General features: G+C 40.4%; 1 protein-coding gene across 1 annotated transcript in view; it reads left to right on the top strand.

Annotated features, from left to right (window-relative positions):
- The window catches only part of ICE1 (interactor of little elongation complex ELL subunit 1), a 65,883-nt gene that overhangs the window by 27,494 nt on the left and 22,564 nt on the right, over window positions 1-15,825 (top strand). Inside the window, exons 11-13 of the mRNA XM_012757738.2 lie at window positions 3,654-3,740; window positions 7,178-7,587; window positions 10,464-15,662. Of these exons, the coding sequence (XP_012613192.2) occupies window positions 3,654-3,740; window positions 7,178-7,587; window positions 10,464-15,662 (5,696 nt within the window). The remainder of the gene's footprint in view (window positions 1-3,653; window positions 3,741-7,177; window positions 7,588-10,463; window positions 15,663-15,825) is intronic.

Here is a 15,825-nt window from a genome sequence, read left to right on the forward strand (position 1 = left end):
TCTCTTTCTGACATGTTTGTAAGAAATATACCTAAAAGCAAATGAAATGGAAAGATTGGATATAGAGGGATTGATAAAGATATTTCAAGCAATGCTAACATCAGAGCAGTCATATAAGGCAAAAAATAATTCAAACTTAGAAATGAATTTACATGATTAACAGGCTGATTAAAGGTATAATTCACTAAGAAGATACTCTATCATATATGTAAGAGCATGAAACTGTGTCAAGCAAAATTCTTGGAAATTTTAGGGGGAATAGCCATATCTCTTAATCATGGGAAGCTTCAGTGTTTCTCACACACAGAGAGTGAAAGCAGATGAGTGGAATTGAAATCACAATTCCAAGATTTTTAATTTACATACAACTCTGTAAACTACATACCTAGAGTTCTTTAAAACATTTTGCAGACATATAATAGTTGACTAATAGATAACAAAAAATCTACAATTTAATATGAGATATTAATAAAAATCTCCCTTCCTCTACAAAAACAAAACCTACAAAATTTACCTAGTAACTAAACACACATAAACACAAAACCTTCTTGGATAGCAAATAACACTGAAATACTAAACTGTTTTGCACATAAACAATAGGGCAGTATTTATTAAAACCTTCAAGATGTTGATATTGAAGGGAATGTTTTATGGCCTTAAGTGGTCATTTTACAAATCAAGAAATACAGAAAATGATGTGTTTAGCTGAAGGAGGGAATTGATGAAGATGCAAATAGAAGTTAATTGAAATAGAAAATAAAGCAATTTGTTTGGGACCCTTAAAACTGACTGCTGGATCTTTGCAATGCTGATTAAACCAACAACTGTTTGGCAAGTTTGATCTAGAAAAGGACAAAAAAAACAATAGTGCCAGGACTGAGAAAGCTATAAAACTACAGTGGAGAAATTTCCTAATTCACAAGTTCATATTTAAATGTGAGAATATAGATGAAGTGGACCAGTTTCTAGGAAAAGATGCTCAAATTGACTCAGAATAGTTGCTAAAGAGACCATAATAAATTTAGGTGGACAAGTTCTGCAAAGCTTTCAGTGAAAAACTAGTCTCTTTATGTTTCAGAACTTAGAAAATAAGGAATGGTTCCACCTCATTCTCTTAGGCTAGCATAACTCTGTGCCGAAACCAATTATGAATAACATACACATTCTCAAGACTCAGAACTTTTGTCACTTGTTAATATAGCTGCAAAAATAATAAAGTTTTAAGAAATCAAATCCATGAGTAATTTAGAATAAGCAAATTATGTCTTAACAGTTCATCTCAGGAATACTATAGGTGGTTCAGAGAATGCTAATTCAGCACCCATGCCTTTAAAAAAAAATTGTGAGGGAATAATAAAAAACAATTTGAACTTGCGAAAGTTGAAACATTAAAAGTGTAGTCATTACTGTCAGAAACAAGGTAAACATGGTTTTTTTACTTTCATTACTCACATGCTGGAGGCTCTAACTAGTGCAGCAAAATAAGCACATAAGAGTAGAAGCTGTAAATATTAATAAGAAAGAGAATTGTTATCATTTCAGATTATATAACTAATGTAGAGAATCCAGAAGACTAAGCTGGAAACAGAATTAGAAGTAATAGGAACTTGGTAAAGTGAGTATATAGAGTGAACTTACATAATGTACTATTATTAACCTGTCAGAAAAGAAGTGAAATAAGAACAACCTATTCTCACATGGCAGCTGAACCAGCAGATGTCTGGGAAAATGCCTAAAAGCAGTGTGCAGTACTTCTATGAGGAAAACTAAACCATTCCTGAAGAGCATTAAAGACTCAAACTATAAAGATGTACATTTTCCCTGAATATAAATATACAGACTCACTGAAAATCCCATTGAGGTTTTCTATGGAAAAGGACAAGCAGATGGTGAAGGTTTATCGGGAAGCATACATGTTTGGAATAGTAAAATTTTTGAAAAGGAAAAACCTGAGCCAAGATCATGTCCTAACAGATATTACAAGATAAACCTATCATGATTTAAGATGTATGGTATTGATACAAAAACTGACAAGGCAATGGAGTAGAAAAGAAATTTCATAAATGCATAAGTCCAGAAATACTTATAAATACCTTAGAGTTTGATTAAAGGAAAGGTACAATTCAATTTAATGAGGTTTTATCTTTACAAATAAGTATAAAGCCACACCAAACACTGAATATTTGTTTTCTGCTTTGTTGGGAATGGATAGTGGGTTTTTTTTTGTTTTGTTTTTGTTTTTGTTTTTGTGGTCAGATCAGAGGTAATGATTCTCAGAATAGACGTAGGTCTGGTTAATAGCCTCCGTAAGAATGGATAAGTAACTTTTTTTCTTTTTTTTTAAGGTTCCTTGTTTGCTGCTTTGGGTATACCTAATAAGCAGGGATCCTGGTCAGGTCATTTAAGCAAAGGGGATTACAGTATTTGGAAGCAGGCTTTTGGGTAGGTTAAATCACAATGTAGATAAGCTATGCAATCCCAGAATTTTTGAATTCAAAAATGGATATGCCTCGCACGCAGTGACATTTAAGAGGTTGAATTGACTCAGAAGAGGTTGGGAATGTCCAGCCTTTCAGACTTACCTATAATTGCCCTCTTCATTTGTCCTGGTCCCTTTCTATAGACTTCATTTTTTGGAGTGGTACAGTTTGCCAGCTTAAATAGGGCTAACCAATTTCAAAATCTGTGATTCCCTGGAGATGCTTTGGTTTAAATGGTTGGTCTTTGTAGCCTTTCTTGAATTAGATTAAAAATTTCACTAATTTTAATAAATGCTTATGGTTAATTTAAAAACTGAAGTTTAAGGAAACTATAATAGACAACTTTGAGGTGACCTGAAAGTAAGTTAATATTCAAAGCTACTTTTAGTTGAATTTTAATCAGTGTGGGTTGTCTTTTTATATACATTTCACCACAGGCTATTCATATTTATTCTCATGAATATGTTTTGCTTTGGAAGGTTTTTTGGAATCTGCATACTTAATGTTAAAAAAGCTTTAAAACCATAGTATAATATTCTTGGTATTACATTAATTTCATTAGGGCTGTTACAATTGCCCTTGGCCTTTCAACTTGAATTAGTGATTCTTAACCATTTTAGGAATCCAGACTCCTTTAAAAAGTTATATAAATTCGAAAGGTTTTACTTTCCTTTTGAAAGCATGTGCCTCTCTCTGTTTGCTGTGTGTGATTATCTGTTCCTCTCCATATGCTCATGCACACACATTTTGTCTCCCACCTCATTTCCATTGATGGATTTGCTACGATCTGTGGACCCCCACCAGGTTAATTATAGCATGCACAACTCTGTTGACTTTTCTGGTAACCTCATCTAACTGAGGGATGCTTCTCTACTCTTCTTTATAGACTCTGTAGAGCCCAACTCCCTTGTATTGTATTGGTCATTAACTGCTTCCTTCCCCTATCTCACAACATTATGTGGAGAAAATATATGGGCCAAAGATAAATTTGTTTAAAATGTTACAGCCCTTCCCATTAATGAATTGTGCGTAATGGTTGAGTTTGGGGAAGAGGTTTAAGTTACCTAGTTTCCCTAAGTTACCTAGTCCCTAATAAATCTGATTTCACAGAGTTGTTTTGGTCTTGTGTAGGCTGAGCCAAATGATATGACTGTAATGCTTTCTTTTTCACAGGAAAAGTAAAACTGCTTCTGAAGGAACTCTGGCTCTGTGTAAACGCAACACCCAGACTACCTGGTGAAGACAGCAGTTGTGTCCTAGGTAAGAGGGAAGCTTACAGAAGTACATTTCTGTACTTCTGGTAAAATAGAAATGTTTACCATAGACATTGCAGCCTTTAGTTTTTAGTGTCTCCTGATTCTACATGAAAAGAATTGAATAAACTAGAATGGGTACTTTTAATTATACAAAATGCCTTTCCCTTCATGTGACTTCGAACCTCAGTAAATGAATTTAGCTTTTCATCTTTTAATAGGAGTTTTCCTCAGAGAACATTCAAAGAAGCTGGAAGGACAGATATAGAGGCATGTTGGACAGGCATATACAGAAGACCTGAAAGATGCACAGTTTTTTCTAGATCATTTCATGAGTTTAGTCAACCCTTTAGCAGTTTAGCTTCATTCTTTGGTGTTTTTTTTGAGACAGATTCTCACTGTGTTGCCCAAGGTAGAGTGCCATGGTGTCATCCTAGCCCACAGCAACCTCGAACTCCTGGGCTCAAGCTATCCTCCTGCCTTAGCCTCCCAAGTAGCTGAGACTACCAGCATGCACCACCATGCCCGGCTAATTTATTTTTATGTATATATTTTTAGTGGTCCAGCTAATTTCTTTCTATTTTTTTTAGTAGAGACAGGGTTTCACTCTTGCTCAGTCTGGTCTTGAACTCCTGAGCTCAAACCATCCACCCGCTTTGGCCTCCCAGAGTGCTAGGATTACAGGCGTGAGCCACCATGCCCGGTCCAGCTTTATTTGTTTTTATGTAACTATCAGTTCCTTTTGGCTGAGCATCTTGATTTACAGTAAAATGTCACAGAAGCATTCTACCAAATTCACAGTTAAGAGTCGCTGTAGGGTTTGTAAATAGATATTAACCAAATGCCTATTTCGAAGAGTGGAAGATAACTGTTTTGTTTATAAGATTAAAGTGCTTCTTGTTTAACTTTTTGTCATTTTACTAATTTCTTATGGTTAGCTGCTGTGAATTAACAGATCACTGAGGATCTGAATCTATAGAAACATGTACACTTCATTTTCCTCTCAGGCTTCTGAAGACAAAGTTCCCTCAGAAAAATGTCAGTAGGCAAGTTACTGATTCGTATTTATGCTGAATCCAGAACTTGTCAGGTATACAAAGGCATATTTGATGGGGTTCCTTCAAATAGATTTCCCCCTCAGTTCACCTATTAGGTAATAGCATTGATAATAACCAGGTGGTGCCTGCAACTCCTAGATTAGTCACTTCAGTTCAGAATTTCTCTATCTGTGTAGGCAGAAACAACCAGAGGATTGGTCAGTCGTCTGTTTTACGCACTTGGTTTTATGACATTATGATATTAAAAGGGCAGTCATTCAGTTAGTAATCTGATGTTTTTATTTAAAAACACAGTTTTGAGGGATAAGTCTGTTATGTTAATTTTTTCAAGGTAGAAAGGGAAAGCATGGTATTTTTGTACCTTATACTATAAAACATACTTTTTTTAAAAAAAAAAACTTTTTATTTATTTCATGTGAGAACAGTTACAAAATAATTCAGAGAACTTCCTTGGAACCGTTACCTAGATTTCCCAAATTTTCAAATCTTCCATTACTAATGACCCAAACCAGAACATTTGGTACAGTCCTATTCACTAAGCCGTAGATTTCCCCAGTTTTTTCACTGATATGCTCTTTCCGTTCCAGGGTCCAGTCCATGACCCCAGTTGCCTTTAGTAGTCATCATGCTTTAATCTCCAGTCTGACAGTTTCTTGGTTTTTCCTCCTCTCCCATGTCTTTAACACTTTGGTAGAGTATTATTTTGTAGAAAGCCTATTGTTCTGGCTTGTCTAACATTTTCTCTTGTAGATTAAGGCTGTGTATTTATGGCAAGGACAGTGCAGATATTTCCCTCTGCTCAGGGCGTGGTGCTGGAGAGAAGTGTTATCACTGGGGATGGTAACCTTGATCACTTGTTTAAGATGGTGTCTGCAATTTTCTTTATTGTAAAGTTACTCTTTTTTCCTAACGAATTAACTTGAGAAAGATATTTTAATAATATGCGAATGTTCTGTTTCCTCTCAAATCGTCACCCACTGATTTTAGCATCCATCAGTGGATCTTTTTTACCTGCTACAGTTACTGCTTTGGTATTTGCCAAATAGTGATTTTTGTATTTCTCTCATTTCTTCTGTATTTATTAATTAGAATTTTTTCTATAAAGAAGAGCTGTGTCCTTTCTCCATTTATTTATTTATTAACCTATTTGTTTATGCCAGTACAGTACAGAGATACTTATTCTATACATTATAATTCAGTGCTATCATTATTTATTCTTTGAATTGCTCTAGCTTTGTGAGAACTTCTTCAGATTGTCTTGTGGACCCTTCAGACATGCTCCATCCTTTTTTGAGTACTTTACTTTTTGCTGTCTCAAGATGTTTCAGTCTCAACTTGTGTTTTCCCTCCCCAGCTATCAACCACTTTTCCAAGGAGCCCTGGATTCTTTGTAAAACTTTTTTTTTTAAAGCTTTCAAATATAACAAATGATTATGGACCCATTGTCTTTGCTAATAATTAGTACCACTGGAGTTCACCAAAATCAAGACCCAAAAGACTTGGCTTTACTTTTTATAGGAACTTTTCTGTTGCAGAATTCAGGTGCAGTATTCAGGTGACCTTGTTAGGTCTCTCAATTAGAACACTGTATAGATATGGCCTGGGGTAGGCTTAATAGTGGTTGATTTCAGATAACTTATTGGACAGAAAAATAGTGTCCCTTTCAACCTATATACACAAAGTTGTTTCTCTGCCAAATTCTGCTAGTTATATGGTAAGATTCACCAAGAGAATGAGTGAGTTAACAAGGCCCATGACCACTTCTGCCAATGCCTTTCCAACTGTGCATTATAGTAATGAGTTGGTGGGTTATCTCATCTATCTACCCATCTGCCTATCTGTCTCACTTTTCTTACTGCAAGGGTAGAATACTTATATGAAATAAATTCACATACATCTTCTAGGATAATGTTCAGGAAGCAATTGGCTGCCTTTTTTAAATTGTTTCTACTTATGGGAAGGGTAGAGGTGGGATGAAGAGAGGTTAGTTAATGGTACAAAAATATAGTTCGAAGGAATAAGATATGGCATTTGATAGTACAGTAGGGTGACTATAGTTAACAATAATTTATTGTATAGTTCAAAACAGCTAGAAGAAAAGAGTTAGAACATTCCCAACATAAATAAAAGATAAATGTTTGAGGTAATAGATGCCCCAGTTGCCCTGATATGATTGTTACACATTGTATGCATGTATCAAAATATCACACATAACCTCAAATGTGTACAATTACTATGTGTCAATAAAAAATAAAAGAAAAATTGAGTAGATAAAAAATGATTCTTACTTAGACTTAAGATTACAAGCATTTTAAAGTCTTAGAATGAGGTTATTTTTTTTGTAAGTTTTCTTGATATTGATACCTACTTTTTTACCTTTCCACAGAAATATCTTCCAAAGAAAACACCAGATCCAGAGTGTTTGGGGAAGATGACACACTACCTCCAGCACAAGGAAGTCCTTTCAGGTCCTTAGATGTGCAGTCATGCCTCACAGAACTGTCCATGGAGTTAGAGGATGATTTATCTTCATGTAAAGATGTGGAACAAGAGTGGCCTGGTAGAGCAAATTATGGTACTGACTGTGTTTTTAAGGAGGCTGGGAATCCTGAGATTGTAATGCAGAGTCATAATGATGGTGACAGTACTGACTTTTCTGACCATGATCATTTTTTTGATGAAGATCTTCAAGCTGCAATTGATTTCTTCAAACTTCCCCCTCCACTTCTGTCACCAGTGCCGTCACCCCCTCTGATGTCACCACACGTGGCTTCCTTACCTTCTTCACTTGCACCTGTGAGTTTTGTTCTCTGAATTTGAATTAGCAAGTGGACACATTGTCTATCCTAATATGTTATTGATACTCAAAGGGTATTTGTGGGATTCTGGCAAAGGCTATTAATTTTAGCAAGTTTTATTAAGGAGTAACATGAGAATTTAAAAAGGCATGCCAGTACCCCTTGGATCAACATATATAGGGTGATTTTTTTTTTTGAGACAGAGTATTGTTCTGTCTGCCAGGCTAGAGTGCAGTGGCATCATAATAGCCCACTATAGTCTCAAACTCCTGGGCTCAAGCAATCCTCCTACTTCAGCCTCTCCAGTAGCTGGGACTACAGGCACGTACCACTATGCCGAGATAATTTTTCTAGTTTTCATAGAGATGAGGTCTCCCTCTTGTTCAGGCTAGCCTCAAACTCCTGGCCTCAAGTGATTTTCCCGCCTCAGCCTCCCAAAGTGCTAGGATTACAGGTATGAGCTGCTGTGCCTGACCTGAATTTTTTCACTTTGTGTTATGGCTGCATTTTTTATTTGTCTTTATCCACAATCAAATTATAAGTTTCCTGTAGGAAGACTTTGTCTTCATTGTTCTTATCTCTAGTGCCTGGCACAAAATAAATATGAAATGAGTAAGTTAAATATATATTTGTATGCATGGAATTTTATAGTGATAGGAAAATCCATGTATATAGTATATATGCCCATTAACCTAGTGTAACTGAGTTCTCTACCTTTATTTGATGAATTCATCATCATGTTGTATGCTTACAGAGTGATTTATAGTAGTTTCTTAGGAAATTAGTCTTGATGAAGCATATTTGTATACTTTTTGGCTTAAAGAGCAGATAAATGTGTTCAGCTCCTTGGAGTCACTGTCTTGCTTTAGGAAACATCACGCATCTGTTATGTTGCGGACATTGGGCTAGTCAGAGATGATAGGGGATGCAGTTGCTGCTCTGTTGGGTCTGCCTTGTGGAGGTGGACCAGTAAGGGGGCAGATGAGGGCTCTGCTGTGCCCTGCATTGCTGAGAAACACTCTGCTCGAAAAGGACACAGAAAAGAAGCTCGTCCTGAATGGAGACCAGGGCAGGGTGGAATGCAGTGTGCTTCTGAAGGCAGGCTTCCCCAGCTGAGTTTTGGAGAGTGAGTGAGGGCGTTTCTGGCAGGAGCTGTTTGTTCACACAGCATGTAGGACTGAGGGTGAGCACCTTGTTGGGGAACATTTGTGCAGACCACATGGAAGACCCATGTGTGCCCTCCTAACAAGTTTCCACTTTATCCTGAAGGCAATGGGAAGTCTTGATGAATGCAAAGAATGGGCTTGAAGATAGATTTTTATTTGAAAGTTTCAGGATAGTCACAGTGTGAATGAACAGGGAGTGGGGACAGTCAGGAAATGGGTGAGACTATAAACGGGCAGTGGTTTGAAAGGCAGTTCACTTGATTCTTGACACCTGAACCCAAGTTAGGGCATTAGTGTTAAAGAGGTGGGGACTGGTTTGGAGTGTTATGAGAGCACACAAGCAGCATTTGATGACATTTTCAATGTTGTGGTTAGGGGAGCTGGAGGAGTCAAAGATGTAGATACTACATAGTAGTAGATACTAGGTATGTGTGTGCACAGGTGTGGTGCTTAGAGGGAGACTGGTGGGACACAGATCGTTAGAGCCTGTCAGCATCTGAGTGTAGCAGAAGCCGTCTGACTCTGATGTCATCGAGTAAGTATGTAGAAGAAGAGGATGGAGGCACAGTCTGAATCCTGGGGAACTGTCCTTATATAAATAGAGACAGGTAGTAGAGAAGGGGAAAGGAAAGGAGATTGAAAAGAAGGACAAGAGAGCCAAGAAGTAGTGGTCCTCTAGAATGGTGGTCCCCAATCTCTTTGGCTTCAGGGACTGGTTTTATGGAAGACAATTTTTCCATGGACCGCAGAGCTGGGAGGGATGGCAAGCGGTGGGGGAGCGGCTGTAAATACAGATGAAGCTTTGTTTGCTTGCCTGCCACTCACCTCTTGCTATGTGGCCTGGTTCCAAAAGCACCATGGACTGGTACCGGTTTGCTGCCCCCAGGGTTGGGGATCACAGCTCTAGAGTTCAGAAGAGGAAAGACTTCTTTTAGTAGGAGCAAGTCAGCAGTTGTTAATCTTCACCGCTCCCCTGTTCCCTTGCTGAATAGCAACAAGGTGGTTGGTACTGTTATGTACCAGATGGGCACATGCTAGAGGCAGTTAGCACAGAAAGGAGAAGACTAGTTGGGGTTTCTGGAGCAGAGGTGGGTACTAGTTGGCTGGAGGACAGGGGCTGGGAGGGAGGGAGCTATGTAAGGATGGCACAGGTATGGTTGATGGCAACAGCCAGGGAGCAGCATTCATGTGAGGATGTGTTGGGGAGACCTGTGGCAGAATACATCCACAAGACACCCCCTGAGCAGTGACAAGGCTGTACTGGCTGAGAGTCTGAGGCATGGGACAAAGAGGAAGATAGAGGGCTGTGTAGCCAGAGGCCATACATCTGTCTTGGGGGCTTTGTTACCAGAAGGTGCAGAAGTAAGAGGTTGGAGGTAGGAATGTTTGGAAGTTAAAAGAACAAACATAATCCTTAGCTCTGTGTGGAGTAATAGGGTGTGGGTCTTGGGAGAGTGTCTAATATTGGAGGGGTGGCCCCTGGTGAGGGCCAGGCACCTTCAGGGAGAGGGCACAACAGTGTCATACCAGAGATGGAGAACTGCCTAGAGACTCTAGAGCCTGCCAACACTGCCCTTTCTCAGATGTGATTTTAAGGATTCTTTGGGAAGCATGTCCTTTTTAAAAAAAAAAAAAATGCATTTAATTGATAGTCATGTTTGGTCTGTTGAATTAGTGTTTTACTAGTAAAATTCATATTTTTTTTAAGGAAACCTACTTTGGAGAGTGTACAGATTCCAGCGATAATGACTCAGCTCAGCTTAGAAATTCTACTGAGTCTGTTTCAGAAGATGATACAACTGAATCACAGAATTATTTTGCCTCATTCAGAAAAAATAAACAAAGTAGTATATCGGAGGAAAACCCCAAATTTCATGGATCTATTCAAGCTCTAAGTACATTGGAAGTAAACAAAACAACAACTCTTGGATTTGAGACTTCAACAGCAGCACTGAAAGAACCTTTAGCTCATGAAAAACACTGGACAATGTCATCTCAATTTGTGAGTGATAGAAAAAGAGACATTTTGCAAGAGGCAGAAAAACAGACAGAGATTAGGGGAAAGGACAAGTCAGTGCAAACTGAGAGGACATTTCCTAAGCCCACGCTAAGCCTGGGCATTGAGAAGTTGTCTGGCAGCCAAGCAGAGGGGAACGAGGCTGTCCCTGGGGAGTTGGAGCTATGGCATTCTCCTCCTGGCAAGAGGCCATTAAATGAACCCAGTGAATCTGAAGGAAAAACCCTATTGTCCAAAGTGATAGAATCACCCGAGTCAGAGTTTACTAAATGGGCACTAACTAAGGAAATCACTTCTGAATCAGACTGTGTAACAGGTTCTGACCATTTGCGGGAAGCATCTGGAGAAATGGAAAGGGAAACAGAGGATATGCAAGGGTTCATTTTGGGAGAATCACCTGAATCAGAAGACGATGATGCAGGTGATGCAATGGATGCAGCAGGGCTTGATACTGAAGCCAGTGTTTCCTCCTCTTCCTCACTAGCATTGTCTGTGTGCAGTAATCCCCAGTTGTCTTCTGGGTTAGAGTGTGTTAATGATACAAGTAGTCCAACTAAAGTATTCCCTGCTGAACTGCATCATTTGAAACAAAAATTACAAACTAAAATTTTAAACACGTTAAATCTGCAGTCTGAGCCACCAGAGTGTTCTGTAGGAGGAAACAGCCTGGAGAAGAGCTTGCGTGCTTTCAGCCCTGAACTGAGAGCATCTAATTTTAATGATCAGAAGAGCAGTGAGGTAGAATGTACAAAAGTTGTAAAAGACATGACCAAAATACATCTACTTCCTCAGTCAGTATTTATGAAGGCTACAAAAGATGGACAATGTGAAAGTCAAGATCTAGGAATTGAACTCGCACTAAGTAAGCCAGAGTTCACATCATTAATAGATTCTCAGGCTGGCTTGATCAAGGGTGGTTTGGGTTTCCTTAAAAGCACTTCATGGCACCATAGTGATTTATTAAGGAGAGGTGGGGAAGCAAGTCTGAGAGCTAAATCAGGACAAGAACAAAAGGCAGCGCCATCCCTACAGTATGAAGCACCAGTACCCATGCCTGATCTTCCTAGAGAAAATAATAATCCCGTAGAATTTAAGACCACATCATTGTTGCCTAATCAAGTATCAGTTATCACAAAGCAGGCAAGACCTGAAAAGATTCCAAGTGCTGAACTGGAACACTTGAGACTACGAGGGAATGAGCCTACCTTAGCAACGGGAGAGAGTGATAATGAAACTGATGATATGTCATCCACAGCAAAATGTGATGGGGAAAGAGATGATACAACACAAAAGAGCAAGGAAGTGGCTGCTGTGAAAAGCACTTCACCAGAAGTTTCTACCTCTAGGAGAAAATTGGATTTCAGTTCTCCAAGTGATTCTATACCAGTAGAAAATTCTGACTGTTCTATAAATAATGAATTATCTTTCTCTTCTGAAAACATCTGTGTCCAAAACCAAGACCTTGTGAGGGAAGCTGGAGTACAGGCAGAAGCTGCAGTGCAGGCAAAAACTGCAGTGCAGGGAGAAGCTGTAGTGCAGGCAGAAGCTGCAGTGCAGGGAGAAGCTGTAGTGCAGGCAAAAACTGCATTGCAGGGAGAAGCTGTAGTGCAGGGAGAAGCTGCAGTGCAGGGAGAAGCTGTAGTGCAGGCAAAAACTGCATTGCAGGGAGAAGCTGTAGTGCAGGGAGAAGCTGCAGTGCGGGGAGAAGCTGTAGTGCAGGCAGAAGCTGCAGTGCAGGGAGAAGCTGCAGTGCAGGGAGAAGCTGTAGTGCAGGCAAAAACTGCATTGCAGGGAGAAGCTGCAGTGCAGGGAGAAGCTGCAGTACAGGGAGAAGCTGCAGTGCAAGGAGAAGCTGGAGTGGAGGGAGAAGCTGCAGTGCAGGGAAAGGCTGTAGTAGAGGGAGAGGCTGTAGTAGAGGGAGATGCTACAGTACAGAAGCAAAAGCTGCTTCCTCAGGCCACAGATCCAGACTCAAGTGGGACAGGTGGCAGTGAGCTGCTTCCAGCCACAGAAGTGACAGCATCTGGAGGTTTTTCTGTTGAAGAGGACCCCTGTGAGACCTCGGCCGTAGCAAACAGTTCTAACATACTGCAAAATGCTAATGAACTTTTGAAATTGAAATCTAAAACTCCTGGTGGGGCTTTTCCCGAATGTTTTGTCACAACAAGCACCTCTTCAGCGTTTTGCAGAAAAGACGGAGAGACACAGGGTATCTCCCCAAGTAGCCTTGCTGACACTTTGCATTGTTACACAGGCATTCGGGAGGAAAAGGAGGACACCGAGGTAGAGGAGAGTGAGGGGCTTAGCTGCAGTGAGGGGGAACATGAGCCTGAAGCTGTGATGGGGAGTGAGCAGCAAGATGCCACCGGAGACCCACAGAAAGATTTAGGAGACACAGGTGCTGGTGTAGCTGAGACAAGACCTTCCTTAGATATAGGTTATTTGACCTCAGCTTTGCAAGATTTTACCATAAGTACTCTTTCTGAGCTAGACAGACTTTCTACATCAGATGTTGTTACGTTTCTTGAGAGTTGTCAGTTAAGGGATTATAGTTCAGGGGACTCTGTTTCAGAATGTTCTAGTAAAGGAACCCTAAATAAAGAAATGAACAAAGAACTAAAGCAAAGTGAAATATCAGGAGAAAAGTATGAAGAGCAACCTTGTGAAGAAGAAACACTTGGAACCTCTGAAGAATGGATTGAATCAGAGGATGATGATTCTTTAAAAAATACAAGCCAGTTTACTCAGTGTTCTTTAGAAACACTGTCTGAGGTTCTCACCAAGATTGGGCAAGAACTTCAAACAAATTATGAAGATTGTGATGGTAAAGATACTGATAATTTATTGCTCTTAAATATACATAACAACACGACAAGTGACAATTTAAGAGAGAAAGCTCCACCTCAGGAGATGACTAGCTCCTTGGCACACACTTCAGAACCACCCCCACTGGCAGCCGACTTGGACACCGGAGGCAGCTCTCCCATTAGCAGTGGACCTAATAATGAGAACACTCAGAACAGGCCAGAGGATGGCCAAGATGCAAGCAGGCACGCAGATAGTGGGGAAGAGCGCCAGGCAGGGCCTGCAGAGCCGCCAGCCCTGTGCTGTGACTCAGCAGTGGAGCCAGTGACTGAGCAAAGTGCTAGTTGTGAGGTTGAAACAACATTTCAGTATCAGATATCGACAGTGACCCCAGAAGTTATAAATGTGCTTATCAATAAGGATCAGAATCTAGTCATTGAGAATGGGGACAACTGGACAGTCATTAGTGGTATGGCTGTTGTTCCACCCATGGAACAGGTCACACTGTGTGAGGCTCCTGGAGACATCCCTGTTTCTCAGGACCAAGGAGGGGTGGATGCTGGTTGCGTCCCAGTGGCTTCTGTTGAGAAGTCCCCGGAGGCCAGTCTAGCTGCCCCTCCCTGTCAGGAGCCTCCATGTGGCAGTAGTACTAATCTTTCATGTCCCCAAGAGGATGTTTCAAGCAGTGCTCAGAGCACCAACTTTGATAAAAGTCGTTTGCGGAATAGACCTGTTAAGCCAAGTATATGGATTAGTTCTCAAATATATGATCAAGACTTCGACTCTCAGACTGTTCCGTCTGATCACACATATTATAACTCGAAACTCGAGCCATTCGGCAAAAATAAGAATCGATCAAAGATTTCAAACAAAGATCAATCTAACAAAACAGTAAAGACTTTAGCATCAAGCAGAATTGAGGCTCATCAGAGTGAAGTTTCTCAGTCATTTTCAGGGGAAAAAAGTAATACAAAAACCCAAAGAAGTCAAACTCAGACCATTTTAGCAAATGCTGATACATCTGCTCCTACAGATTGTTCTCCTGATACTCTGAGTAAAATACGGCAAGAAGTGGGGCCTCCCCTGCCTCCTCTGCTTGCTCCTCTGATAGCCACCCCTCCAAGGACTGCACAGCCACTTTCTCCCCTGGCACTGAGTTGTAGTCCTTCCTCACCACCCTCTCCCATCAGCCAGATCTCTCCCTTCTGTGAAATCCCGGTTCCTCCTGTGATGTCTCCATGGCCAGAAGACCCCAGGCGCACCTCTCCTCCGGGTCCTTCTCCATCTCCGTCTGCTGCATCAGCAGGTGAGAGGATAGTGTCGTCTCCTCTGCAGTTCTGTGCAGCCACACCAAAGCATGCACTTCCTGTGCCTGGCAGACTCCCGCCCTGCGCATCTGGCCATGCTCCTGTGGGAGTACCTCAGGAGAACTCCGTTAAAATCCTTGACACCATGTACCCCGAGTTGTCTGCCAGGGCCCGGACTCTCAACATCCTCAAAGGAAATCTTCAGCTTGGTCGAGGTCCATCCACTGACTGTAAAAATTTATCGGGACCTGTCAGTGCTATGATAGGATTCAAAGCAATCACTTCAACATCAACTGCTTTTGTCAAAACAGGGAACAGCTCTGGTGGTGACCAGAGCTCTGGTAGCCAAGATAAAGCCAGAAATTTGAGGACTCAGCAGGATTCCAGTGGGAAAAGAACATTGTCAGCGCCTACGCTGAGGAGTGCTAAAAGATTGCGCCTGGATGGTGGGTCCCCAGAACCAGAAATCAGGGCCCCTGCAGAAGGAATCCATAAGAACCTTCAAAGGAAACTCCCTCAAGCTGAAGTAACAACAGAGGAGGAAAGAAGTTGTTCTAGTCCAGCCATTAGTACAGTTTCACAGCTGCCTCTAAACCCCAAAGAAACTGTGGAGTCACATGACAAAGCCATAGCCAATGCACTGAAGAAAATTGCGGAGCTTTCTTTTGATCTGTTACCTGTCATTCGTAGTCATGTATATGTGGGAAATATCTCCAAAAAGCCTGTAATGAGAGATCAAGAAAAAGAAGTTGTTTATGAATTTAGCACAACAAAAAAGGTATGTGGTTGCTTTTCTGTAAGTGCATTAGGAATTACATGTCCTCAAAGACAGAGGCTGTCTGTCTGCAAAATGTGTAGATGACCTTGAGCAAAAGTTTTATTTCAAAAATGAGAATTATCTATATAAACTTTATGATAAATACTTTATTTCTAATCTTTTA

Source organism: Microcebus murinus, chromosome 11 (genome assembly GCF_040939455.1).
Source record: "Microcebus murinus isolate Inina chromosome 11, M.murinus_Inina_mat1.0, whole genome shotgun sequence".
NCBI lineage: Eukaryota > Metazoa > Chordata > Mammalia > Primates > Cheirogaleidae > Microcebus > Microcebus murinus.